The sequence below is a fragment of the Nothoprocta perdicaria genome, unplaced genomic scaffold, assembly GCF_003342845.1.
Source record: "Nothoprocta perdicaria isolate Ctin4 unplaced genomic scaffold, notPer1 scaffold_14, whole genome shotgun sequence".
Taxonomy (NCBI): domain Eukaryota; kingdom Metazoa; phylum Chordata; class Aves; order Tinamiformes; family Tinamidae; genus Nothoprocta; species Nothoprocta perdicaria.
Window position 1 is genome coordinate 3,197,059 of NW_020454538.1, and position 27,655 is coordinate 3,224,713.

Here is a 27,655-nt window from a genome sequence, read left to right on the forward strand (position 1 = left end):
GTGCACAATGAGGGGAAAAGAACCAAGTCCGAGTCATTTCAGATTCCAGTGAATAGCACTGGAAATGCCCTGTCCTAAAGCTGTCCCGGGTCTGCCACTAGTTAGGAATCCGAGTCTCAAACAGAGCGATGCTTGGCCATCATCATGCATGGGAATTGGGATGGGACTAGCACGGCAAACACTCAGCTGCCTCAAGCAGCTAAGCCTGCCGCAACGCGCAGGGACACTGAGAGCTCCCTAGGAGCAGGTGGGTCTGGTTCCTCACAGGCCATCCAGAGAAGCCAGGCAGCCTGGCACATCCCTGCTCATGTAAAACAGGAGGACTCACCCTGAGCATGGCATCACGCTGAAGCTACTGGCCTGCACCCCGACAGTTCGTGTCGGAAAAACTTCCAGGTGATATTGAACCTCTTTGACAGACCAATGTCCTATGAAAGAACAAACAAGATGTGCATTTCAGCCTACCCTCAGCTCAGCACACGTGCTGCAAGAGCAGCTGACCTGGAACACATTCTCTTCCAGGCTGTTCAGTAGGGTTGATCCTACAGAAAACACCCTCCAACTGCTCCTGGCCCTGCACCAGCACAGGCTGGTTTAACAGAGTCACGGCCTAAAGCTGGACAGAAGAAAAGCAGGATGAGGCCAGCCACATCAGTCCATATAATCCAACACTGTAGGCTCACTCTTCATGTTTATCATGATAAACCAGACTAGAACCACAGAAGTGGTTTGTCTGAGCAACAGGAGAGTTTCAGGGAGAGGGAGTGGGAGGGGAACCACACTTCTGCAGCACTAGAACTGGGAAAGGTGGCTCAGAACTTGCAGAATGCAGAGAAATGCTGCAACTCACCCAAAGGAGGCACTGGAAGAAGGGGGTTTATTCAGGTTTCATACAGTGTGCCACCTATGGAGGCCGTGCACACGGACACCCTCCTTGTGCCACCAGGATGGGGCCATGCACAGCATGAAGGCTGAAGCAGCCTCGGGGAATCTGCTTGGCAGGTTTTCCAGTAAAACCTCCTACTTTTTTGCTGCTCCTGAGCAGCAAAACTGGCATACCCCAACTTCACAAAGCATTTACATACAGCATCAGAAGCACTGAGCTTGATATGAGCTTCAGCAGAAGCAACATCACACGTCATCATGCGGTTCGTCCACTCGGCCTCCGGTTCTCACTGCTAAAAGCGGCTGTAAATAAAGTATGGGGAAATTCAAGGTGGTTTAAAAAAGCATCAGTCTGTTTCCTTAGAAAATCTAAATTTTTATTATACATACTGTCTTACACTGAAAATACGTACCCAAAGATGGAGTATTTTGAATTTACAACTGTACAAAAAAAATTAATAGAAAACATACGGGCTATGCTTATAGATGTAACATTTTACAAAATGACATTTCTTGTTAAAGGCACCAGATTCCCAGAGGGCTCTGGCTTAACATTTTTTAGCTGTTTTTTTCGTTTGTTTGTTTTTCTCTCCCGGTCAGATCTCACTCCGAAGCTGTGGTCCACTCCAACTGTATAAAGCCAAAGTCTCGAGCCTCGTTCATCGAGACAAGTGGGCTGAGCTTCGATGTGACCTAGTGAGAGAAACTGCCCATTTCACATAGAGGTATCAGTCAGCTACTGAAGGCTCCCTCCCCATCACATCCAGCATCCTGTGACACTTAACCGAAGGATTAAATGGCAAAGCTACCAGTGAAAACCGAGTTAGCCCCCCAAATACTGGCCCAATACTAGACTGTTAGCCATACCAAGCCTGGACAGCTTTGTATGGAGATGATTACAGAGCACTACACTAGGGAAAACTGTTCTGGCTAAAGGGGAGAAGGGATCTATATGAGAACTCTTGCTGAGCATCCCTTTGGATTTACCTTCTTCATCAACCTTGTCTCAGTTTCTGATCCTTGCAGCCATCATCACTCAGATGGAGCCTAAGGAAACCAGCACTTTGCTGTGGAACAAGTTTTCAAGCAGCTTGGATATGAAGGTATGTGTTCTTTCTTCCCAAATAGTAAAATTTAGGACATGACAGGGCAAAACACGAGCCACTTCCATTGCTTCTTTCTCCAGTATTCCACATTGTAAAATGAAATAGGCTAATTCTTCATATCTTGCCTAGACTTGTAGATCAGATGTCTCTTTACTAGCGAAGAGAAGGAAAGCTGGAACTTACTGCCTTGTTGAGCTCCAAAAATGCACTGAGGAAGCCTGGGCTTGCTGCTTCCTAACACTTCATGCTTGGAAAATGGCAAGGGAGACAGATGCAATCAAAACTTTAATGTGAAACCTCTGAACTGGTCATCTGTTGATGCATCCACAAATCATTCTAGAGTCAACTCTGTTTTCATTTGGTTTTGCAGCACACATTGATCCTCACCATATAAAATTCAGCTAAGCGACTGAATATTCATTCAAAGCAAAAACTCTCAAGCTCCAGGGCCAGGCTGCATTCTGTGCTGTTCACTACCCTGAAGGTGAATGTTAGTGTTGCCCTTTCTGAGCTGTCTGGCACTGTCCCTACTCGCAGTCAGGCTGGCTCAGTGATTTCATTGCCCGAGCTGAACAGCTCCTTGCAGTTTTATTTCTTACTAGCATCATTATTTTAAACCATATTGAAAAGGCTTCCCTTTCTATAGTCACCTTAGGAAAAAAAAAAAGAAAAAAAAACACACCTCTAGATGCAAAGATCAACTTGAAATAATGCTATGGTGTTGAGGGTGATAGAGTGACATTTTAAAATCAGTCGGACAGCAGCAGCTGGGTGCACCCTGCCCCGCAGCAGCACCCTTGGGTGACCTCCTGGAGAGCCCTCCCCATCCCAACAGCACAGACCTGACATGCAGACCTGGAGAGGACCAAGTGCCTTTACTGAAAGCCCCTAATTTGCAATGGGAGAACATACCCCTCGAGTCAACCAATTATCTAAAATTTCTCTTCCTTAAAAGATCCGTTTGGTGCTTGCAGCTTGTCTAGCAAGCAAGATTAAGACAGCATTACTTTACCCAAAACTGACCATCACAAAAAATTGTTTAAAAATCTGTATGCAAACAAGAAAAGGAATGTCATTTGTCTTTAACCCTTTTCTTTAAAAACACCCTTTTCATATTCTATTCTTAGCCCATACTGTGTAACATATTATATCAATAAGTTATAGCCATTGTGAAACACTTTGGTGAACTCATTCTAAAAACTAAAACCCACAAATCTTTGCTCATCATGCTGATTTTTCACTGTTTAAAAGATAAATTGCAACCAAAATTGCAGCTTACATTGCCTCTGTAACAGGGTAGTCAGGTGCAGGAAATTTCCCAGGGCAAAAGGTCAACGTGGAGTCCAAATCTCACATGCCTAACACACCATCATGGTAGCATCTACCATCAGGTGACTCACACACTATGAGTTAGAACATGCGGTATATTTGCTCAAATAAAGTTAACCAATCTACACTTTTGGTCATATCTTAAAAAAACTGTAAAACAGACTTCCTTGTTTATGTTCTCCCTGTTCCGATGGATAATTAGTTTGAAAAGCTAAAAACAAAAATGCAATTAAAAAACATCCCAATGCAGAAGGCTAAACACTCATTGAAATGCCTTTGTTAGTATCCAAGTATATTGATGGGATTTGGTCTGCTTTCTTCTTAGGGAAGAAAAACAAAAATAAGAAATCCCAGCCTCACAGTGTCCTTACAGTCCAGCCAGCCTCCAGTTAGCCCAAGGTGCCTCCTCGGTCCCTCCTCAGGTAACTATTATGCTACTCATCTTTGTGCTTCTCCCCTCTGAGCATTATTTCTTAACAAGAGCCAGTGTGAGCACTGGCAGAACCAAAGTTTTAAGCCAAATTCTCCAATGCAGAATGAATCCAAGTGCCTGAAGGATGAATCCTGGACTATGTACGTAAGCCCTGTCAATAAATGCAAGCTATACCTGTACAATTAAAGCAGGATGATACCGGTGGTGTAAACCCTGTTAGAGATAAAAACGTGCTTCTACCAGGAGGGGACAAGTATAAGGCACATTTATATGCCAGCATAATTGCAACCACATTAGTGATTATACTGATATAACTGCACTGGTAAGAACCACAGCTACACTCATTAAAATTTGTTTTTAGATTAGAACTGGGTTATCAAATACCTGATGACTGCTCACCCACCTTATGTTAACACTGCTTCAAGACAACAAACCGTTCTGACCATCTGTATTCAGAGACGTGTCACTCAATCACCACTAGGACTATCTTTTTTAAAAGAAGCTGCAACTGGTCTTGGGATGAACAGGTTTCATATCCTCTCACATTGTCTAAAGGGCTTGCTATGCAAGAGCCACAGATTAGCTCTGCCCTAAAATCCCCATGGCAAAGAGCTACTACCTCCAGATAACTACAAGCCACTGCTCCTTTCTTTTTTTCTGGCAATCTTAAATTTGATATTTTTCTTCAGAAAATTATAATACTCAGTTTCTCTCAATGTATGCCAAATATAGGTTAACTCATGCTGGGCATAGACATTCACAATATAATAAGGTTAAAGCTGCTCAATCCCGTTCTATGACCCAAGCATAAATAAGCTAAACATACAGTGGGTACCGTTAGAAACTAGACATCTACCACCTGCAATATTTAGTTTTACTGCAGCTGAGTTAAAGCACTATGGCTTGGTGTTTTGTTAAGTGTCCGTTCTTACAACAGAACCCACGTAGCCAAAGAAAACATTTTTACAATCAAAACCTGTGCCCTTATTTAATGGTAAACTGTGAATGACTGCGCAGTAGTCTTTTCCTCAGGTACTTGGAAGTAAACTGCTCCCATATGTAATCTTGCAGTTGGGATCTCCATTCCCGGCATCTCGAACTGCAGGAAAACAAAACACAGCAACAATCCCCCCATCCCACAAGACTGCCTCTCCCTTTCCCTCCCGCCCCTTTCTGATTTAAAGACAAAAATAAAGAAAAAACCCTGTCAATTTGACACCTTCTTCTGTGTTCACTGAGCCCAGTTATGTTGAAGAGCCACAACTTCTACTCTGGAGGGTAATAAGAAACGTACACATGAATGCCATTTTGTACAGCTGACATACTCTATGAGCTGGTTGACTCTAAGCTTGATTTGGTCCAGTCTGTTGTTGCTGCCTCTCTTACGAAACATTAGTTATAGGTTTGTACTTCTTGAATCTGGTCCATTCACCAGTAGCATAGTTCATTTCAAAGACTGTATCAACCAACATCGTGGTGCTGCCAGTGCCGTCTGCCTTTGGTAAGTCTTCTGTATGCTCACTAAGCTTAATCTGGATGATGTCACCTTGCTCTTGGCAAGGATTCTCTGCAAAAACAAGAATAAAGACAAGTTAAACACAATCTAGTACTTTTTTAATAGATAAAAAGCACTTAAAGAAGATTCAATGCCTAATACTGGAGCAGGGAGAGAGGACATGACATCAGTCTGACACCAGGTATGCACCACTAACACATGTAGCCACACAAAGACCTTCTTGCTTGCATGGCTCAGTGTTCGGTACACCTAAAAAAACCAAACCCAAAAAGATGAACCTCAGGGTTGAACTAGCTGGAAGAACAATAAAACGGGCAAAACCACACGCCAACCGCACTCCTGTCTGTCTTGAGAACTGCAACACAAGCTTTTATTCAAGTGGAATTTTATAAACCTGAATTAACAAAAAGTGAGTTTACGTGGAATACACAGAATGAAAAGCCTCAACAATTCTCCATGGTTTAGGAAGCGCCAACACAGCTTCACTGAAATCCACTCATCCAGAAAACTCATTTCCCATCCAGCAGGAGCACTGACTGTTACATTTTAGGCTGACAGCTAGGGAAGCTCAGGTAGATCAGTGCTGGCAGTCACATACCCAACTTCCAGAAGATGTCAACATTATTATTATATGAATGCTTTTATGTACATAAGAAAAAAGTATATACACATACAAAGTTACACTGCATTACAAAAAATCCTTGCAGATATTCAAGTATCTCTTTCATATTAAGCACTTCAGTTTAACATGTGTGATTATATATTTTAATGCAGGAGTCATCGCAGTAACTCTACCTTGGTCATCTTGAATTATTTACTGTATTAGTCCCAAGACACGAGCCACACAGGCTCCAGTGACAGAGCCCTCAAATACCAAATTAGAAACCAAAGCTGGTCCAGATGAGAGTTCACTTAACTCCTGTGCCCATTCTTATCTTACAGCTGATACTCTTCTGAGTAAAACAGCTTTAGTCTATCAAAGCCAACATATGACAGGATCTAGCTACGAGACAACTTGCTGTTGTTCCTTATCTTGCTGTGATTCACAGCACCTATGGTTATCTACGGTCTCAGAAACAACAGTTGATGCAATTCTAACATCAAGGAGTTAGTGAAGAAGCTCTGAATCTTTCACCTCAGCTTACCCTGAAAGAATCTGCACCCATTGGTTTTCTAAACACAATACTAGACCCCAACCAGTCCACTCACTCTTCTGACTGGCTGTCTTGTTTCACGTCAGTCCCTAAGCAATGATTTTGTGTCTTTAGTTACACATATTCATTGTACACATGGATCCTCTGACTGAGAGTTTGACTTGTACTGATAACGGGCTTAAACATTCCCAATAACTACAGTTTTAAAATACGAGAGTAAAGGCCAGAGTAGTGCTAAAGCAGAATATCTTCATTCACATATACATTTTAGCACTTCTAAATGTGTATTTCAAGTTTAGATATTCAAAAGCAACTAAGTTAGTCTCAATACATACCTCTGGATCCTGCCATGAATCCAAGTATAAGAGCCTTTTCTGGCCTCGTAACTTTGTTTGCAGTCTTGAACATTTCCTGTGCAGCATACATTTGCTCCCTCTGCAAAAGATAACAATATGAATTCCACTGCAATAAAACATTGTATACTAATAGGTACTGAATTAATATCCAGAGACAAGCATATACGTTTATAAAAACACCTTTCACCTCAAGGCTTTCCTTCTTTGACACACATCCCTATCACTTATCATAGGGGCAATTAAATTCTAAAACTCCAACAAACAAATAGCCTTGAATAGATTAAATGTTCCCATTTACTTTTGAGTTTTTGTGACATTAGGGAACAAAAGAAAACAAACAAAACACCCAACCCCGCTTCCTGTTGCGACCTGGAGTTGCAGTGATTTATGGGGGAGTTTTTTTTGATAAAAGAAGCCATGCCACTAAAAAGAATAGTCACTGGGCTTAAGGTTCAGAACCTGCAAGCCAGGCTTACAGCTATGCTTACCAGACTTTGAATCAGCTCTATCTTGTATTAATTACCTGTGTATTTCAAGCACGCACATACATGCAATCATACCATCAATAAAAACTTTCAGGACTGAAGGAATTACACATGAGTATTTTAGTCTCCTTAGTCTCCTCCCTATCCCCAGGCTCTAAGACTTTTGAGAGGAAAAAAAAAAAAAGTTTACACCCTTGGTTAATATACTGGCATATTCTATCCTACCACTATAATGACAGGATCATTCTTAGAAGCTTAGATCATATGCAAGCAGTTGGGCAACTGCTCTGGTAGAAACATGCCTTTCTCCCATTCTGGCTGCCTTACTGGGTAATCCTAAGAAACATGGTGAAATTATTTGTATTGGGGAACACATTTTATGTAACAAGTAGTAGCAAATAAAAGACATCTTATTGTAAAATCAACAATGCACAACTAAAAATTCTGCAAGTAACCTTTAAAAGACAGTCATGCTAATGAAGCTGCAAAGCATTCTGATTATCTTTCTTTATAATTAAGCAGTCTAAACCTTCATGACCAAAAGGTCAGGAATTGCCAAGGTACCAAATAAGAAAAATAATTAAAAATTGAACTTTCATATCAACGTGAAAATAACCATTTGAAACACTCAGATGTCCAAAAGAATCTATTTTTACTTACTGTGAGAGAGAGGCTTTTTTTCGGGGGTGGCTGTTGCTGAGTCTGGGGAGCCACTTGAGGTGCTTGTGCTGCAGGGGAAATGGCAGGAGGGGTGGTAGGTGTCAGGGGTGAGGTAGGCGTTGCTGCAGGAGGGTTAGAGTTACTGTTGTACATGGGTGTTCTTTGCTTGAACTGTGCAGGGAGAGTTGTGGTAGCGTTTGGAGCTGCAGGCTCTTCAGTCTGTCTGTTAGTCTGCAAGGCCTCTCGTGCAGAGCCCGCTGAAAAAAAACCACCAAGATATTTTAAAATATTATTTCTACAGGGATCTGTATCACCAGTGGCCTTCAAAAAGATCTAGAAATTCCAACTCTTTCATTTTAGTGTCATTTTTTTTTAATATGCTATCTAATCTCTATGTGAAAATTGTGAGAGCTGAATGCTCTTTTCCCCCCTCAGTTATCTTTACCAATTTTTAGAAAATTGACTTATTTTCCAATACATATTATACTCTACATTGTGATTATCAAATAATCTGTGTAATAAGTTTTAGGTTTAAACCAGACTTAAGTGAAAGTGTATTATTTACTTTTTAGTGGATGCTGCTGTAACAACCATACCAACCATATGTACTCCAGCCCTATCCAGATTATCGTTATTTTATGCAGGAGTCAAGATCACAAAAATATTTCATCTACTTTTACCTAACGTAGCAGCAGCTCCCAAAGGAAAGAGCAGTTAAGTCTCAGCCACTAAGCAAATATTGAGGACACAAGTACTTTGATGTGTACTTATTAAACACTAACTGCTATGAGGGTTAAAAGTCCACAGCACCAACCATTCCAATTTTGACCTTTTTTCAGTTCCATTTATTCACCTGTACACAATATAAGGAAGCTGTTATTCCAAAACTGCATGTGGCCAAAGCTTAGGTATTTGATCAAGTTACCATCCGTGCTGCACCCAGCAATCACCCAATGCATATTCCAGGCACCCACGTTCTTTCCTGAGCCTCTTACACAGAGGTGCAGTCTCTGAAGCACCATTCAAATCTCACAAGGCTTGAGGTGACTCACTCCACTTTTGGCTCACAGTGGAGTTAAAGGCAGATACAGCCTTGAGCTTGGCTGATGTCTTTTGCATTAGGCTTTCAAGCGCTTGAGTGAATTTGAGTCCATCACTCTCCACCATGTAGGCACAACCACAGCACTGTTTTTCACATCTTACTAGATAGGAGCATATTGTTAAGTGGACACTGAGCACTTAAGATGAACATTGCTACCCTTCTTGTGTGAATTTGTCCATCACAACAAGAAACTGTAAGATAAGCAACTTAAAATATTTCCAAATAGCTTCTACTAACACTTCTTCTAAATCTATCAGCTAGGTGAATTCTTCTGTTTTATATCCACGTTTATTTCCAACACAGCTGATAAAGAGCAGACATGTGTCTTGTGCCTAAGATGATTATCCAATATCTAGTTCTAATAGTTGCCTTCATGTTTAAAAACTCTGTAGAATTATTCTCAAATTTTACTGTGGTCCCGATTTGATTTCAAAAATGAATGTACTACTTTGAAACTTTGCTTGCAAAGCACAAAATCAAGTCACTGCAGATTGAAGTATCTGAGCACATGTGATGATGGAATAGTTACCATCTGCTTTAAAGATACATTTAAATAAAGCAGGAGAGACCAAATTCTCAGGCAAGCACCACAATGAATTCAAACACGCAGAACACTGTTCCTTACAGAAGAAAATAGAGAGTATGGTTCAGAGTTACTGATTACAGAGTGAAGGAAGCGACTGCATATGGGAATCAGTATCTCTAAGTCTTAGTATTGGCTTCCTCTCATCTCAGAATGAGTGACCTGCATAAAGTAACGTATGTCTTAATCACGTGACTTCAGATTACAGAAAACCAAACCTGTGGATTTTGTGTCTTATGTTAAGAAAACAGCTTTGTATTCCTTGTCCATGAAGGGAGTATGATCTTCCACATGCCAGAGAATGGAAAAATTAATTTAGAAAAAATAAAGAGGGAATTTTAAGCTAGGCTTTTTCTGATGTTGAAAACAACGCCAATGTTCTGAAAAATAATGCTAGCTGCTACCAAGGATGTGCTCTCGGCTGTGCTCCTTCTGGGGCTGCCAATTTTCTGGCAAAGGGAGATATACACAGACCTTCGGAAAGGCTCTGAACACTATTTCAGGGCCAAGTCAGCAATCACGTTTTGCATATGCCTCTTCCTATAATGACCAACATGCCACATCTCACTCACGTTCACAAAGAATATTCATAAAGCATGGTTAAAGTATCAAATCTCACGAGCAAGAGTTAAAATAATGAACTGAATTGAAACCTTGATTCTCTGGCAACTACCAGCTTTAGTAATGAATCCTACTCAGGCATCCAAAAAGAGAAAAAAGAGCTGCTGAGTTAAATGGTCCAGAAATAAAGTTTTTGTATGAATGCTCATTATTTTACTCTTGGAAAGTTTTCTAGCATTGAGGCATAACACCTTCTATTTATGCAGCTAAGCAGGAAGTCAGCTATTATCTGCTGGACCTTTATAAGAGGACAAAAAGGCAAAAGAAATGGAATGTTTGACCCCAGCCTGAATGAAATTTATTTCAGTATGTACCTGTAGAAATGTATCTGGCACTTGAAAGCAACCATCTAGTTTGCAAGTGCACGCGCATGGAGGTGTGCATATTCTAAGACTGTATTACCAGTATAATACCTAATACCTGTATTACCAGTGTTTCTTGAGGGATGAAAAGAAGGCTGGATTTCCTCTAGGAGAGTTAGGAAAAACAAACAGGAAGCAGCTTTGCTTGCTTGACTTAATTAACTGTCATTTTAAGAAAAAAACAACCATTTTCTTTATTTAGACTAAATGACAGGTTTGAATATCTGAAGACCCAGAATAAGGTTCTCTTACAAATTTTGTAGACTGTTATGGTCAGTTTGATTAGAGTTGAGGGACAGTATGTCTGTAAATAAGAGCAGAGTTGGACAGGAGAGCTGTGGAGAAGAGATAGTGAGCCCCATAGCAAAAGAGACTTTACCTGGCTGTGTTTCAGAGCTTGGGATATATGAGGAAGATGGCACCACACTGGGGGTAGCAGGTAAGTAACTTGTAGAAGGCAGTGCAGGTTCATTATTCAATGAGCCAAGTTTCTGCAAAAGAGCAAAGAAAGCGTTACAGCCACATTGCATCAACTCATTAGCTGTTTGCATTTTAAAACTGCATTTAAAATGCAATTTCAATATTAGCTCTGCTAGGATGTTCCTTTTGGGACTTAATTATGGATGACTCTGCTAAGGTAGAGTTGTTTGTTATTTCAGTTTGTTATTTCAACCTTAACTTATTATACAAACTTAAAATATTAGAATTACTCTAGGAAAAACAAAAAAAAAAACACACGCAAACAGCTTCTACCCCCTTGACAGAGATCAAAGTTGCTTCTAAAGGAAGAAACTAAGCTAGGAAAAAAAAAGTACTAGTCTAATAAAATATGTACTTTTACAAAGAATTGAGCTGCAGTAGCTGTAGCTCCTGAAACTAGCATCCTACATTGTATATCTAAGACTTTAAAAGTTCCCAGTAATCCTTAAGTCATTTCAAGATTAAAGCTTTCAGCAAGATGATTATATACAGTGTACTATGATTCTCTGATATGTGGTACTGATAAGATTTCTCTCTAGAGGAAGCATCTCTTCTAAAGAAGATTGTCTGCATGGTCCATACATACTGGCAAACCAGGAGCCCTGCAAACACCTGATCTCAGGCTGCAAAATGCAGAGTGATCTCAAATTGTGAACAATTCCTTTGTGCAATTTCTCAGCTAGCAGTACGGAGATGGGAACATGAAATTTTTGCAGATACACTTTGAACAATTAGAGTTAATATAAAAAATAAGTGATCTGCTGATCGTTCTTCTGCTTCATGATTAACACGCAAAAAAACTGTGTTCTCCCATGGGCAAAAGTCCTACAAAAATATGCCTTGAAAATAGGGCCCAAAATGTGAAGGCCCCTGGGACATACGTACCCAGCAGGCCCAGTCAGCAGTAAAGACACAGACCAACCAGTCTCCACTCAAGCTGACAGTCAACACTGACCTAAGGGACAGATGTCAGCCAGGCTCAAGCCAAAGATGTTTTGCACATAGCAATTAAGCACGATAATAAACACAGAAGCACTGTGTATTTATGGAGATCTTTGTTCTTCACTTTAGTCCAATCCAGCCTAACTAAACATATGCAGATGAGGGAGGAAAACTTTTGGTGGTGCAAGTCTAGAAGATAGAGATTAAGGTAGCTTTACTGGACAAAAAAATGGATATTCCTGAAAAATAAGTTTCAGATGGAGTCTGTCACAAAGATATTTTTCCCTTCTTTCTGCAGAATGCTAAGGCCTCAACCACTGATGTGTGCATGCCAGTGTCTGCCCACATGCTGAAAACAACATGTGGGCATCACAGGTTGCTATTCTCAAAACCATGAGACTGCATGTGCTCACTGTTAGGCTCCAGGGGCTTGTCATCTGAGTCAGAGGTCTTGTAAACAGAGTAATTTCTTCTGGCAAGCATCATATATTAATACACAGACTTATAGAAGAGTAAAATATAACAGTAACTACTTTAAATATTTAAAGTGAAAACACTGAAAATTTTAAGTAAGTTTATGTCTTTCCAAGAGGCAGAGAACATTGGAGCAGCCTCAAGTTATGTACTGGTACCTCGAGAAACTAGCTATTCAAAGTAATTCCAGGCAAATACTTGCCAAATAAAAACAGGGAGATTTCAGAAGGGACTTAGCATTTTTACAAGAAATCACATCCTGACTGAAATATGGTCTTGCACGATGGTCTTTCCAATAAGCCTCATCTGCAGAAAAAAAGTTACCTCTCCCTTTTTTAGTAAATCAAGGCAACTTCTAGGAAGGACTGTTAACAGGAAGAGAGGCCACCTCCAAACCTTATGGGCTATTTGAAAAATAAACTTATTGCCTTTGGATGTTTTGGACTTTTCAGTGGTAGTGGGACTTTCTGAAACCAACTTAAATAAATAAAGGCCACACAGGAAAAAAAACAACTATAGAGAAAGATATTAGCATGCAGGCATTTTTCTTAAGCCATCAGACAGGTAAATTTCAAAAGATTTCCTTTGCATTTGGCTGCATATATACTCAGCTATAGCTCCTGGGCACTGAAAAGCATTCCTCACTAAAACACCAGAGTTTTGTTAGGGTTTCTCCCTCCAACCTGGCAAATTTGGCATCAGGAATGCACTTTTGATGCAACTGTCCCTACTGTCTCTGCTTACTGCATTTGTTTGCAACACAGAATGGTCTTAAGCATGCAAACTCTTCAGATTAAACTAAATGACAAGTACACTCCAATTACTAACAGTTTTTCACCCTAGCAGACCAGGTGAGAGCAAGTCCAAAATAAAACATGTCAAAGAAATGCTGTCTGGATTACAGTCTGCCCTACTGGCTAACCTGTGCTCCTCCAGTATGGTGAGGAGGCAGTATGTATCTACCACCTTTAAGGTGCTCCTAATCAGTAAGTGATTGGTCTAATCAGTAAAGTGCAAGGTCTTTTCATTTTTGCCCAGCTGTTCAATGGGACAAGCTCAACAGCAGATCTCCTCAGAGATGCTGCTGTCAGTATGGGCCACCCAGGTTTCATATTTAGGATATCAGGGAGATCTATCATATGAATAGCTGCACTCTGGCTTCCTCATCCAGCAAGTACTTCTCTATGAAGTGTACATTTCTCCTAGATGATATTTGGATAAGATTTGGGGTTTAGTCTGAAGCTGAAACATGGAATAGACACCTAGAGTCCATAAAAATTCCTTTGTTTTCCAGGGCATCCTCATTCCTTAGTCACTCCATCACAGTGACAAAGAGCAGCATCAACAGTTGTACTTCTGAGCTTAGAACACATTGGTTCGACAGGGAGCATCAAAAGGTGCTGTGTAGTTTCAGAGAACGTTCCTATCTTATCTTTGAAAACAGAAGGCAACCCCCGGTTAAAAAACACCCCATAACTAACCTGATCTCCTAGAGCAGTAATGAGAAAACAATTGAACAACTTACCTTCATCCTGCATTGAACTTTTTTATCCATTTTAGTGAAAAGGTAAAATGAAATTTTTGGAATAACTCGGATTTTTACATTAAGAGTCAAGCTTCAATTATTTAAAGTGTATCATAACAATATTTAGAATTAAATAAAAACAGTTTCTCATCTCATGGTTTCTTACCTGTGTAGACACAAGGCCAGCAGCATAATCTGGAGTAGCATTTTCCACTACCGTTTCTTCTTTGGCTTGCTTTTCCACCACCTCTGTATCTGTAAGCAAAAACAGGAAAGCTCTCTTGAGTTGACTTCTAATTATTAATTAGAAATTAGCATTCTTATTATTAATCAGATTTTCTTTTAACAGAGATATAAACCCCACATATTTCAAAGTTTGCTAATAACATTGTGACTTGAAAGATTAGCAGATACATTGCTTTTCATATGATTTTTTTAAAATACATTAGAATGTAGTCCATTCTAATGATAGAATGGACCACAAGCAATATACAATCATCAAAACACAATAACTAAGCTTCTGGAAATGCTAGCTAATTTTGTGACATTAGAAAGTACAAAAAAAAAGGGGTGGGGCGGGATGGGAATCAAAAATTTAATCGTGACTATGGTTTTGTTCTGAGATGTTACTCAATTTTTGTTAAAAAAGTGGTTTTAGGATAAATATACTGCCCGGTGCAGCTTCCTGATACACTTAAATTGAACACTGTACTATTGCTTGAATTAGAAGTAGTTTTGAGGTTATCATTCACCTGTTAAAATACCTCAGCCTTTATTTTGGGGAGAGCTATAGACAAATTTTACAAGATGACGTTGATTTACTTGGCAACTCAGTCAGTAGAAATAAGCACACAAAACATATCAGAACAATTTTATATTGAAGCTATTCTCACTTATCTTTGTTACATACAGGAAATGCAAAGGGTTAGTAACACAAGGGGTTTGAACAAAGGTAAACATTAGCAACACTGAGTGGGGGGAAGAATGGAACTCCTCCCTCAAATCTGGAATTCTGCCTTTTTTGGGGCAGGTGGAAGGTAGTGATTTGCCTTTAAAAACAATAAACAAAATCTTAGCTAAGGAGGACAATTCTATATTGAGAATAAAATGATGCTATAAACCTAGATCTGACTCACAGGGTACATGAACAGTCTTTTTAAGCAGCACTCTATACCAACCTAATGTCTTTCTTCTTCTTTTAGCTTCACGGCCAGCACCTACCATGTCCAGCTCAGAGATATCTAAAAGCTAGAAAGAGAGTACAGAAATCTTAATACCCATTAGCAAATTTAGGTAGCAGCTGCTATTTAAGTATTGGTTTTTTTTTTCCTGTATATATATTGATATCCTACTAAAATAGCAACATAAATTCACTTTAGACCAGGCAGGAGAGCTGAGCTGATGCAAGAGACTAAGAAAGAGTTCACGTACCTTTACTCCTCTTTCTTTCCGCAGAGGTGTTCTTGAAGGAGGAATGGGAGTTCTGTTTCCAGAAGGATTAAATACACTAGGTGCTGAAGTACTTCTGAATGGAGCTTGTTTTGGTATTCCTTTGAGTGGTGCTTGAGGAAGATCAAGAAAAAAGCAACAACTGCAATATTGGTTGACTTATTAACAAAGAACAACATTAAGGAGGTCTCTTAAGCTCTTTCTTTCCCCCTTGTGCAATTTCATACCTTTTTTTTTTTAAGCAAATATTTTTCAAAGGTGAGACTGAGTTTTAGCTTCCAAACAAGGACTAAAAGAACCTTATAGGTTAATACCTTTAATCCCAAAGATTAAGTTGTTTTTATTATACAGCTGTACGCCTGAATATTTTCAAATACATTTAAACCAAGTAATCAGACAGATGCACTGTTATCGAAACAGGGGAATCTGATTACTACCAAGGTTACTCTTCAAGCTTTTAAAAATACAGTCACCCAGTAAAAACTGTACTTAATTGAAGATTTGGGGTATAGCTGCTTAAACTTTCTGTAACTGAGTTAACATGAGTATTCCTGCTAATGTGTAATCTGCGGTTACGGAAGAGCCTCAACTATCACAGGCCGCAGTGGGACTGTGAGGAGTCAGACTCATATTTGTTTGTCGAGACATGCCAAGGACAGGATGGGAGCACAATGTCCTGGTTGAGCAGAAATTGTTGTCGTTGCAAGGTAAGTTCTTGCAGGACGACCTCCCTCCCTACCACAAACCAAAAGGTGCCCCGGGCCCGATGGCAGCACACACAGACACAGAGAAGCAGGCAGCAGGGCTCTGGTGACAAGCTAGGATGATAGGAAACCCCTCACCAGGGGTGCCACCGCTTTACAACAATATGGGGAGGCTGACAACCCACAGAGCACCCACAGAGGAAACTTTCTCATCAGCTGAGGTTCAGGAACTCAGAAGGCAGCAGCTCCCCTGTGGAGACATCTGAGCTACCAGTCATTCAACACCTGGACACTTTATAAGCTGCAGGTGGCCACCTCAGCTTGTTTCAAAGTGTCTCAAATCACCACTCTTATTATAAATAGCATAGGACTCCTTAACATCTCAGTTGCTGGTCCCCAAAGAACAACTATATTTTGAACCTCTGAACATGAGGCATAAATCTTTACCTCTAAGGCTTCCAAAGCCCCCAACTCCCCACCTTTTATTTAAAAAGGAATGATAAATCTAATGCCTTGAATTTGGTAGAAAAGGAGTTAAAGAGTTTTAAATTTTTTGGTGGGTGGGCAGGAAAAAAAGATTCCCATTTGGCTAGTGCTGTTATCCTATGGCCGTGGGAAATTCTGGAGCTGCTGCTTGCACAGGACAGAGGATCTGACCTGTTTCCACACTGCAAATAATTGTTTCACTACTCAGGGAAGCATAAAAGCTAGAGTCCAATTTTTTAAGGTAATTTTTCGGTATTTAGGCAGTTTTTCTTTCAAATTACAATTCCACCTTTTGCATTTCACATATGAACATGTGGCTAAAAACCTTCAGTGCTCAAAACGGTGCATGATAAACAGTATCTACACAAAACATTTCACAGGTTCTAGCTACCATAATAATCACATCAGATTTTCTCTCAGAATCATTTCGTTAGTCAAAAATATTTAGCTGTTGCAAGCATTTAAAGCGTGTTACTAATTTTGAACCCTTTCTTGTTTCCAGTCAGAAACTTATTCAAAAAAATTCACGAACCCAGGAACTTCAGTAAACAAGTTGAAATTAACTTTTCAACTTAATATTAATAGTTCTGTATTTTTGTCATGACCACTAACAGAAACAACCAATGTGCCTTAACAGCAATGGTCATCCTATCCCACTGAAATATTACTATTTAATATTATTATCACTATTTTATATTATTATATTATATGTTATAATACTATATATAATTGCTATTTAATATTAATTATTTAATCGAATATTACTATTTACTGCTACTAAACCTTTAGAAATCAATTAAGAGTATCACAAAAATTGGATGGCTCCTAACTTGTTTGAAACTGTTTGCTAGAGATTGATTTACCTGTACTTTTCTTATCTGTTATTTCTAACCTATCCTCTATAAAGAAAGTACAAGTTATTCCATGTACAACACTTAACTACAGTGTGTTCCAACTCCCCACGTGCTTTCTCTACATGGAAATTCTACAGATACATGATACTTTCAGTATTTAAAAGACCACAGCAGACTACTGTGATCCACTTGCTCTGTTTCTTTTTGGAGCAAGATGTCTTAGTCAGGAGTTATTCCTGGAGTGATGAAAATTAAGCTCTTACCAATGTCTATGGGCGTGATCTAGCTGGATGTTTTAGCCTGACAGACACACTTGCTAACTGAGAAAAGCTCTTGTTCTTTTAAATAAGGCATGTTAGAAACATGTAAATAGCAGCAGGAAGCAAAACAGAAGGGGAGAAGTCCTTTCCATTGATCAGAAATGATTTTTATAAAAATAATTAAAAATAATTTAAAAAAAAACAGACTGAAATTTCATTCTGTGCTATTCTATCAGATTTACTGTCAGGGAAGTAATACAAGTGAGTCATACTTGTTGTATCTATTTTTTTGACCAGTCCCCTCCCTTTGGCATGAAAAGGCACTCCTGCAGTCTTCTTGAGCTGCTGGGCAGTTTCTGTTGCTAAAAAGAGAAGAGCTTTAGTTACTACAGAACCTCAATTGAAAAAATACAATACATTATTTCTTATGTAAATAATATACATATACTAGTTTATATACATTTATATGCACACACATAATAAAGTATATACACACATATACTAGCTAATAATACATGTAATACAGAAAAAGACAGAAATAGCCACAAATACATTTTAATTTTTAAAATAGTCGTTTAAACTTGGCAAATTAAATAAATGAGAAAAATGCAAGATCCGCATGACAATGCAACTGACAATGGCCCAAATTAGAAAAACATATATATCAAAGTAAAAAAATTATCCAAGAGGATCAACTAAAATTCATAAAAATGTTAAAGGGCTTTATATATTAAAGAGGCCTCAAGTCACAAGCAAGAAAGAAACAAGCTGTTGCAACAGAGCAGGAGGCACAAGATACTTTAAGATGATTTAGTTAATACACACACACCAGTTCATATATGCATATCATATTTTGCTTTGTTAATGAAAGGCTTCTTGGCTTTCACCCTCTGAGGCCAAATGGAGTGAAAGAAAGCATGAGTTAGCAGCCCTTGTGCTCTGTTACAAAAGTACACATACTAAATGTACAACCAAAATATACATGTATGTAAATATGTATGCATTTTACTCTATGTAAAATAACACAAGATTCTCATTTTGGTTTTGTTGCAATTGCTTTAAATAAAGTTTTCTCACAGGTCTTCACAACCAACTGTTAATCTCCGACTGTGACAAGAGAAATTATCTGTGCTTTAAAAACACAGCTTTTTGTAGGTTTTGAAATCTGGACAGCCAGAATGACTCTCATCTGCTCCTCCACATGACTGTGTATCAAAGCAGGGAGGGAGAGGAAAGTTAGTCAGTAAAGCCCTTATAAAAAAAAAAAATGATCATGTATATTTCTGTATCCTGGAGAAATCAACTAAATGGCATTGTTCCACTCACAACCTAATCCGTTGCTCGGTTTTATCAGCTAAGTATCATACTACTTACACTTTTGCAAGAGCTCAGCTCGGAGAGTAGCACTTTTAGGTTTCCTTTTCAGCTGGAAGTGTTTCACTGGGGGTGTAAGTGGCCCAGCTAGTGTTGTCAAGGCATTTTTGTTTAAGTATTGGCATTCCAGCGGCAACATAGCTGATGTTTCACATTCACTTACTGCATGAAGAGTTAACACAATATACATGAGTATAAGTAGCTCTCTGATAGTTGATATAAAGCATTTTAGAACTAGAGCATATACCTGTTATAAAGTTTCAGAGTTTCTGTTTAAGCACCAGGAGAATAATTTTATTTTAATTATTAGGACTGACTAAAATAGGGAAGAAATCAAAGTTCGTTGGTTGTAATTTTTTCCATTAAACACCAAGTTCCAACTTAATTACACCCAGTTGAATTACAGGAATCACATACATTATATTATTTTTAAAGAGGAGAAAGATAAAAAAAGATGGATTTCTCTGATTCTATAAAACTTGCACATAAAAAGGAAATTAACAAACAGAAGCCTAGAGAAAACAACATGCTTCACCTCTAAGCCATTACTGGCCTAGTGCAAACCAACTCCAAGACTCTTGTTTTTATCCATTGACATCCCAGGGCTTCTTTTTAGGCAATTTGCTAAATCAATTCCATTATAATAGGAGCGGGTTTTGCATCTCTTTTTATTATATTGCTTGAAGCAGCAACTGTGCAAGAATCTGAGACAGTATTTTTGACTCCTAGGCACTCCATAGTTAGGTGGACATCAGCAACAGGGCTCTTCTCACATCCATGTTTCCCCATCAGATCCTGTCCTTGTCAGCCAGAGGAGACTCCCAGCAAAGAGGCAGCCACGGGCACAATACAACGGGTGCTACCTCCACAACGGGACCAGGCTGTGCACACAGGACACTGCATCTTTACTCTCCCCTCTTATGTAACACAAGATTCAAGACACAGCAGCATATGGGAAAAACAAAACCAAAGCTCAACTTTATTAAGCTGCAGTAGTTCAGTTATTACCCGTCAATGCAACAGTGTAGACAGCACGTCTACAATGTTATTAAAGCCACACTAATTCGTGTGTCGTCTTCCCTAAAGATTTAGGCCAGTACCTGACAATGGAAGCTATGAGGATTTGTGAAAAAAGTATTATGGGGCTACCATTCTTGAAACTTCTCAGTTTACAGTGCCATAATATAGAAACAGAATGTGGTAGGTAAGACATGGCCTTGCTGATTGTCCTAATATCAATGCTATTTAAATAAGAAGACTGGCTGTGAAAAAACAGACTACAGAAAGTATCATACTTGTGTAATTTTCCACAACAGGAATGGCTTACCTTTTTCTCTAAGCTCTCCTAAAATATCTTGAACATTGGGATTCTGTTCTTCAAGATCAAGGTTAAGGGAGCCAGTATCTGGAAAGGATTTTAAAATATCAGCTACCATTAAGACCCAGGGGTCTGAATCCAAGGTAGCGAGCTGGATAATTTCAGTCAGTGCCCCTTTCATCTAACAAAAAAAGAAAAAGAAAATCAGCCAATTGGAAACAGTTTTAAACAGGTTGTAGTTGGAAACTTTAAAAAAGGCACAGCACAAACACATACAATATTTTACTACTGGGGAAGGGTAGGGAGAGCCTGATTCCAGAAAGTTATACATTAACTCTAGAACTAAGCAAAGAATGAACCTTTTTTTTTTTTTTTTTTTTTTTTTTTTTAAAGACAGCTTTAGGTCCATCTAAACCAAGGTTGTTCACAGTTTTTAGCAACTCTGTGTTGCTTTAAAATTGATTTTTTGAGGAGGCGGGGGCAGTAAGGGGCACACAGGTTTTTGCAGGAACATCTCCTTATGTTTTACACCCTGCTTATGTTCCCGGTGTACGCCAACCTTACACGCAGCCATTAGGATATTCAACCAAAATACAAATTATTTAGAATGGGAATCTAAATGAAGACACAGCCCTTACTAGGCTACAGAATAAAACAGCAGACAAACTGTATTTACATCATGCGAACATAAAATAAGTTCTGCAAATTTTAATTAAACTGAAATAAATCGTTTCATGTTGAATCAAACCATATCATTTGGAAGAATCTACTCATTACAGAAGTAGACCCTGCCTTTTAATATGCCACAAGCAATGAGATTTTTTCCATCTGTTCAAAGCTTCTGTACTGAGAAAAAAATACCATTGAAGCACCTATCTTAAAAGGGGGTAAATAATATATAAAGTTAACGTAATTATATTTGTCACAGTCATTTTCTGAATTACTAATATACCTGCTGTGGGCGTTAAAAATGAAATCACAACTAGAGTCAACTGCTTTTATACGTTATAGTTACAATTTCTTAAATTAGTTATTATTCATATGTACTCAAACTCTGAAATAAAAACAGAACACTTTTCTTTTTAAAAAGAAAACTCTTCTATAAGCCTTAAAACTATTAATTTCATAAAACTAAGATGTTCAAGATGCAACATGTGCCTATAAGTCACAAGGCATAACAGAAAAGAGTTTTGTGTATTTGGACATATTCCATCTAATCAGTATTAGTATTAAAGACTACATGCAAGTGTAAGAAAAATACCTGAATTCTGCCTTCTCACATTGTACTTATATGTTGTGGCATATACGGCACAATTTATCATGCCTAGAGCTTCCCAGGCACAGTGAGAAAAACAAAAAATTGAACTTATGCTATATTTCTTTCCTTATATTTAGAACTGGCCTTTTCTTATATGAACATAATTTAATAAGCTTACTTCGTTTGTGCAACTCTTCAGAGATAAAGTTGAATCTTTAGACCTCACGATTCTAAGCACTTTTAGACCTCACGATTCTAAGCCAGACAAACATTGACATTTCTCACCTCCTCTCACCCCACACGCTTGTTACTGCCCTGTCACTTTAGTCAGGTACAAAACTGTGCTAGTGGGGCAGCGTGTCATTTAGCTCTTTCAGTACTGGTGTCCATACACTCACAAAACAAACCAACTCAGTTCCTCTGACTGAAAACTAGTTTCTCCCAATAGCTTTTAGCCTGGTTAGACCCTTGCTGCGGTCACTGCAGTGACACAAATGCTGGAATAAGGGCAGGAACAGAGGCAAAGAGAAGGAACACAAACAGTCAACTGACATTTTCAATGGCATTATTGATTTGCTTTGGATTACAGTGACTATACAACCACAACCCCACACAGTTTTAACTTGCCATCAAATTTCATCTACACACAACAGAGAGAATCAATTTCTAAAAGTTTCTAATCTTTTGAGTCCTTCATCGCTCATTTCTTTTTCAGAAAACATAGGACAACCCAGATTCCACATGGAACAGAGATATGGATAACTCTGTGTCTAAACAATGCATAAGTTGTTTCTGTTACAGTGCAAGACAGCAGTGTGAAAACTATATGCAGAGATCTATGCTTGCATTTACCCATCACATCTGCTCCCCAAAACTCACATTTGCACCACAGCTTCATAAAATTCCATGCCTAAATCATGTCTATTCCTACAGAGTTCTCCTGGGCAAGTTATATTGATACCGCTTTGAGAGCAAAGGCCTGGCAATTTACCACCAAAACCCACTGCTGCACATGACTGGAGTTGCTTCAAGAAAGGAACAACTTGTTTGTCTAGCCCTGAACACAAAATACTATCACAAGTCCTCAGGAAAGCTGCTAGGGGAACTGTCACTATCATATATATAAAAACACACAAACACAGTGTGCAAGAGAGCGTCAAGCACAGTTCACCGTGCACTGCAAGCAAACCAAAGGCTGTGCCTGAGCACAGGCTTGTGTTGAACAAGCCCGGATTTGAGTTTTTGCTCAGGTTTTTCTTCATAAGGCAATTTATACATATGGTCTCAGTTCCCTGTTCAATTTGTGAACCTGGCAGCTGGAGAAAAAAATATTTTGTTTGTGGTTTGAGTATGCATGAAATGCAACTCAAAATAACCCCAAATCCTGCATACAAATTCACTGTTACTCTTCAGAGCCATAATCCCAGACTCTTAACTGTGCGAGTCTGCAACATTGGGTCAGTGAGCTGGAACCCACCAGCTCCAACCGGAGGCTTGTCAAGCACGAACGTCAAGACTTGATGCAACATGTTCTGGCAGTTCTCCCCCCTAGCACTCTAGGATATTAAAGAGCTTTTCTCAGCCTGCTGGCACAGTAAAGCACAAGGCACAACTAGAAACAGTTAATAAGAAAGAATGAGGAAGGATGCAAAAAGTCTGGGAACAGAGACAGGGCAGACTGACGACAGCCACGAGGGAAGAATACAGGCACAGGATCCTGGGAAGGAGCGAAAATGGAACCAAATGGTAACTCCAATAAGACTTTTTCCAAAGAATTCCCATTCATTTGCCTTCAATTATGTCTAAATTAACACACTTTACCAAACCTATACATTAATACATTTACAGTTGGCTAATAAACCTAACCATGTTTTAATCTTTCAGGATCCAATAAGGTGATATTTAACAGGAACTTACACTACCACAGAGCACTCAGTATTATTATTTATGCAACACAGAACTAGGATGAATCAACTACACTACAGTGTGTGCTTTGTATTTTAATCATGAAACACTGCAGAAATGACCCAGAGTAATATTAAACACACCACATTACAGCATAGAAAAATGAAAAGTATTACATGGTGGCAGAAAGCTATGGAGCAGCTTGTTCTGAACACAGACAACACTGCTGCTCTAATAAGACATGTCACTCCAGGGATAGGCAGCATCTTCCTCTCAAAATATTTCCGAGCACAGAAGCTCACTGTCCTCATTCCAGACTTGATTATAACACCAGAGTCTAACCCTAAACAAATAAATGAAATGCTGGCACAAAGATACTGCACTTGCCCTGTGAATCAGGTTAACAAGAGTATAATTCACAAAGTAAATAGAAGTAACTGTTCTGCCAAATTACCCCTGAAACTCTACTGAGCACTGCAGTGAGCTCTAGGCATCATTGCAAATAAGCATGATTATCTGGAAAAGATTTAGCAGAGAAAAGGCTGGGGGAGGGAGCAGGGACACTCAGGAGTTAGCAAACTACCTAGAGAACTGCAGCGGGAAAGGCTATTTTTGACAACTGTCTATAAGATACACTTAAGTTGTTAAGTAAAAAAATGAGAGCCAATTATTCCTTTTAGAAGGAACGAGGTTCCTATCATGATTAAAAAATAAATAAAAATAAGGAGGTTCATTACCTATCCCAGAGTATTCAGGGGATTAAGGGATTAAGTCGCACACAAGTATCTACACAACTATCTGCAGTGCCAAATTAACCAGTAAAAGTAGTATGAAAATACCAAAATATCAAAGGGTTTGTCCAAGCAGACTGAGCTCTCATGAGAAGCGATTGAAGATTCACTTGTCTAGACTGAAGCCTTCCCGGAGATTTAGGAAGGTCTAGCAGCCACTTAAACCCCTTCTGAAGCAAATATCACCATATTTCTGAACCTCACATAACTTTTTGTTTAGATGTCTGCCCCTCAAAAGTTATTCATGTTATTCTAATCCTCCTTTTAAAGGCTATTATAAAGAGAACCGGGAAAAAAAAATAAGTGTATTTTTGAATGGAGAACTACTAAGTACAATTGTTATAGAGACAGAGGAATCCGGTTTAATGTTACATGGCAGACCAGTAACACATCTTGCATCCACTGTCAAGACCAACAAGGCTTCACAAAGCTGGTGCACAGCAGGTTCGAGCAGTATTAAGTTTTCAAACGCCAGCTCTGTGCTTCTCACACACGATTGATGTGGCTGGCATGTGACAAGTCAGGAAAAAATACACCTATGACTTTCCCAATGCAAGTACTCTCACAGTGGAGTTAAATAGTTTTCAGAAATCGATAACAGAGTCAAAGTGACTGAAGGATTTCATTTCCAGGCAGCCACAGATACTCTACACTGGTACACTGTACTGTATTGGTACTAGCAGACTGTGTACCACACTGTGCAATGTATAGTGAACACTGTATAGAAATACACAGCACAGTGCAGGGAAAGAACACACATATATGTTTCTAGCATGTGCATATGCAAAACTGACCTCTAGTGCAAAACACTTAACGGCTTTACAGCCAATATGTCAAAAATCCAATACCAGTTAGAGTATCCCAAAGTATGAGAACAACTTAAGTAACAAACCTTCACAAACACAACTTTACTCTAGCAAATGCACTGCAAAATGACTTATTATTTATAGGAGGAAGTAGATAACAAAATAAATCAGGCCTACTAGTAAAGGGTGCCTGGCTCATCTTTTTCTTTTTTACTAACAACTTTTTATTGAGAGGAAGGATTAGAAAAAAAGATGTCCCTGAAAAAATTAATTGCAGATAGTTTGCAAAGCACTGAAGTGACAGTCAAACTCTAGCTCTGGTGAAAGGTCTGAATTTGTGACCACCTTCACAAACTCTACTGAAAAACTGAAAAAAATAAATCCACAACCAAATCCATTTTTGTTACAGCAGCACTAATAATGTATTTGGAACACAGCTGATCATTTTAAGTTGATATTAAAAGGCACAGTGACCAGCTTGCTCTCCACCATGCACTTCACCTGCACCGCTAAGAAAAGCACAATCAATTGCAGTGGCTTCCTGACATCTTCCTTAATTTGAATGAGTCTTAAAAAAAATAAAATGTGTTATAGGTGCAGCGATCTCTACTGCAGCATTTCAGTCAATTATTTTAGTTCACTTGAGCTGCTGCTCCTTTACCATAGAGCTGACATTTGAGCATTAGTTATGAAGGTCCCTAAACTTTTTAAATTTCCCTTTTCTTAGGCCTAAAGACACCACTACTTTGTCAGCTTTGCCCAAATACCACAAGACTTCTGAGCTGTTCTGATTTTCACGCTACGCCAGAAGAATTTTGCATATGTGCAGTTTGTGCAAACTTTATTTTTCTTTGTAGAAAAGAAGACTGCCTTTGCCACACATAAATGAGAACGCTTGTGCTCTGGACAGGCACAAGATACAAATACGTTCAGATTTTAAACAGAGGAAATATATGCTGAGCAAAAAGTGTCTTTTTGTAAGCAGCTGCAGTCAGGTGTAACAAAGTAACAAGTTTCTGGCAAAACAGGCCCTGACATACACTGAACTACTGCTGAGAAGCATTTTGAGCTTAGTGCACAGAGGAGAGCGCACAATAAAACAAATTATGCACAGCCTCTCCACACATTGCCTAGCATATGCTTCTATTAAGTGTAATAAGTGAAATATATATATATATATATATGAAAGGGGCTGTCACAAGCACAGTAGGGGATAAAACACACCAAAAGCTGGTGCTCAAATACTCGCTATGTCTGGAATTGTTATCAGAAACTTCATTGGGAGCAGGACGGGAGTCCCTGCACCCTGGCTGGGGGAACTCAGGGCTTCCCAGTCCCTCTCCAGCTGCCACCCCCAGCATCAGTAGCTGGTGGGAACAAGGCAGCTGCAGGTGACACAGGGAGCCAAGCAAAGAGACTGCTGGATCTGGGTTGCCTCCCTGCGAAGCTGGAGCAGAATCCAGCCAGATTAATAGCAGGGAAAGGGCAGAAAAGCAGAGACCTAGCACTTCTTGGAAAGGCAAGAGGCAGTAAAAAAGAAAAGGCAATCTGCTCGACCAACCCCTGAGGAGAAGGCGGGGGAAGTCCTGCTCTTCCATTCCCCACGTTTCAGCACTTGCTGCTGTCCTTCCTCGACCCGGGATGTTCGCTGGGGACACGGCCACAGCTGCCAGCACTAAGGCGGCCCGGGGACGTCGTGCCCGGACAGCCGCTGTCACCCCCGTGGCCTGGGCTCGGCGCAGCCCTCCCCGCTACCGGGACGTGCCCGAAGCCCCCGAGCTCCCGCAAAACGGCTCCCCGCGGCTGGCGGGGCCCGCCAGGAAGGGCTCGGGCTGCAGCCCGGGCCGGGCCCGGCCCCGCAGACCCCGCCGGGGCGGCGGGAGGCGCGGCGGCCGCGGGGGACCCGGGCGCCTCCCCTCGCTCCGAGCGGGCCGCAGCGCGGGGAGGAGGGCGCAAAGCCGGGGATAACGAGTACGAGCGGTAACGGGGAATAAAGGCAGGCGGAGCGGGCACGTCCCGGGGAGCGGCGCTCGCTCCCGCCCCCGGGGGCGGCCGCTCGCGGCTCCCCTCCGGCCGGCGCTAACGGCCGCCGCGGGGGAGGGGAGCGCGGGGGGCCCCTGGTAAAAAGGGGGACCCCCCCCCGTCACACACGCCCCGTTTCGGCGCAGCTCCCCGCCGCCCTCACCTCGTCCACCGCGCGGCGGGGCAGGTGCAGCATCCCCAGGAGCAGCTTGAGCTTGACGGCCGAGGAGAGGCCGTGGAAGCAGAGGCGGATGTTGTCGATGACCGAGGCCGTGAGCAGCGAGGCGATGCTCGGCGGCGCCCACAGCTCGTCCGTGGAGCCCAGCTTGTTGTGCAGCCACAGGCCAGTGTCGCTCTCCCGCATCGACGCCATCTTGGGAGCGGGCCGAAAAAAGAGGGGATTCTCCACGGGCAT

At 40.3% G+C, this 27,655-nt stretch overlaps 1 protein-coding gene across 1 annotated transcript; it reads right to left on the reverse strand.

Annotated features, from left to right (window-relative positions):
• Positions 1-1,750: 1,750 nt before the first annotated feature.
• On the reverse strand, positions 1,751-27,655 carry NELFA (negative elongation factor complex member A). Its single transcript, XM_026034157.1, has 11 exons — positions 27,404-27,655; positions 20,468-20,639; positions 19,141-19,302; positions 18,039-18,128; positions 15,445-15,575; positions 15,192-15,261; positions 14,180-14,268; positions 10,972-11,083; positions 7,925-8,181; positions 6,759-6,858; positions 1,751-5,320 (listed from the first exon to the last, which is right to left on the reverse strand). Exons 1-11 carry the CDS (start codon positions 27,653-27,655, stop codon positions 5,136-5,138), a joined length of 1,620 nt encoding a protein of 539 aa, XP_025889942.1. The 3' UTR covers positions 1,751-5,135.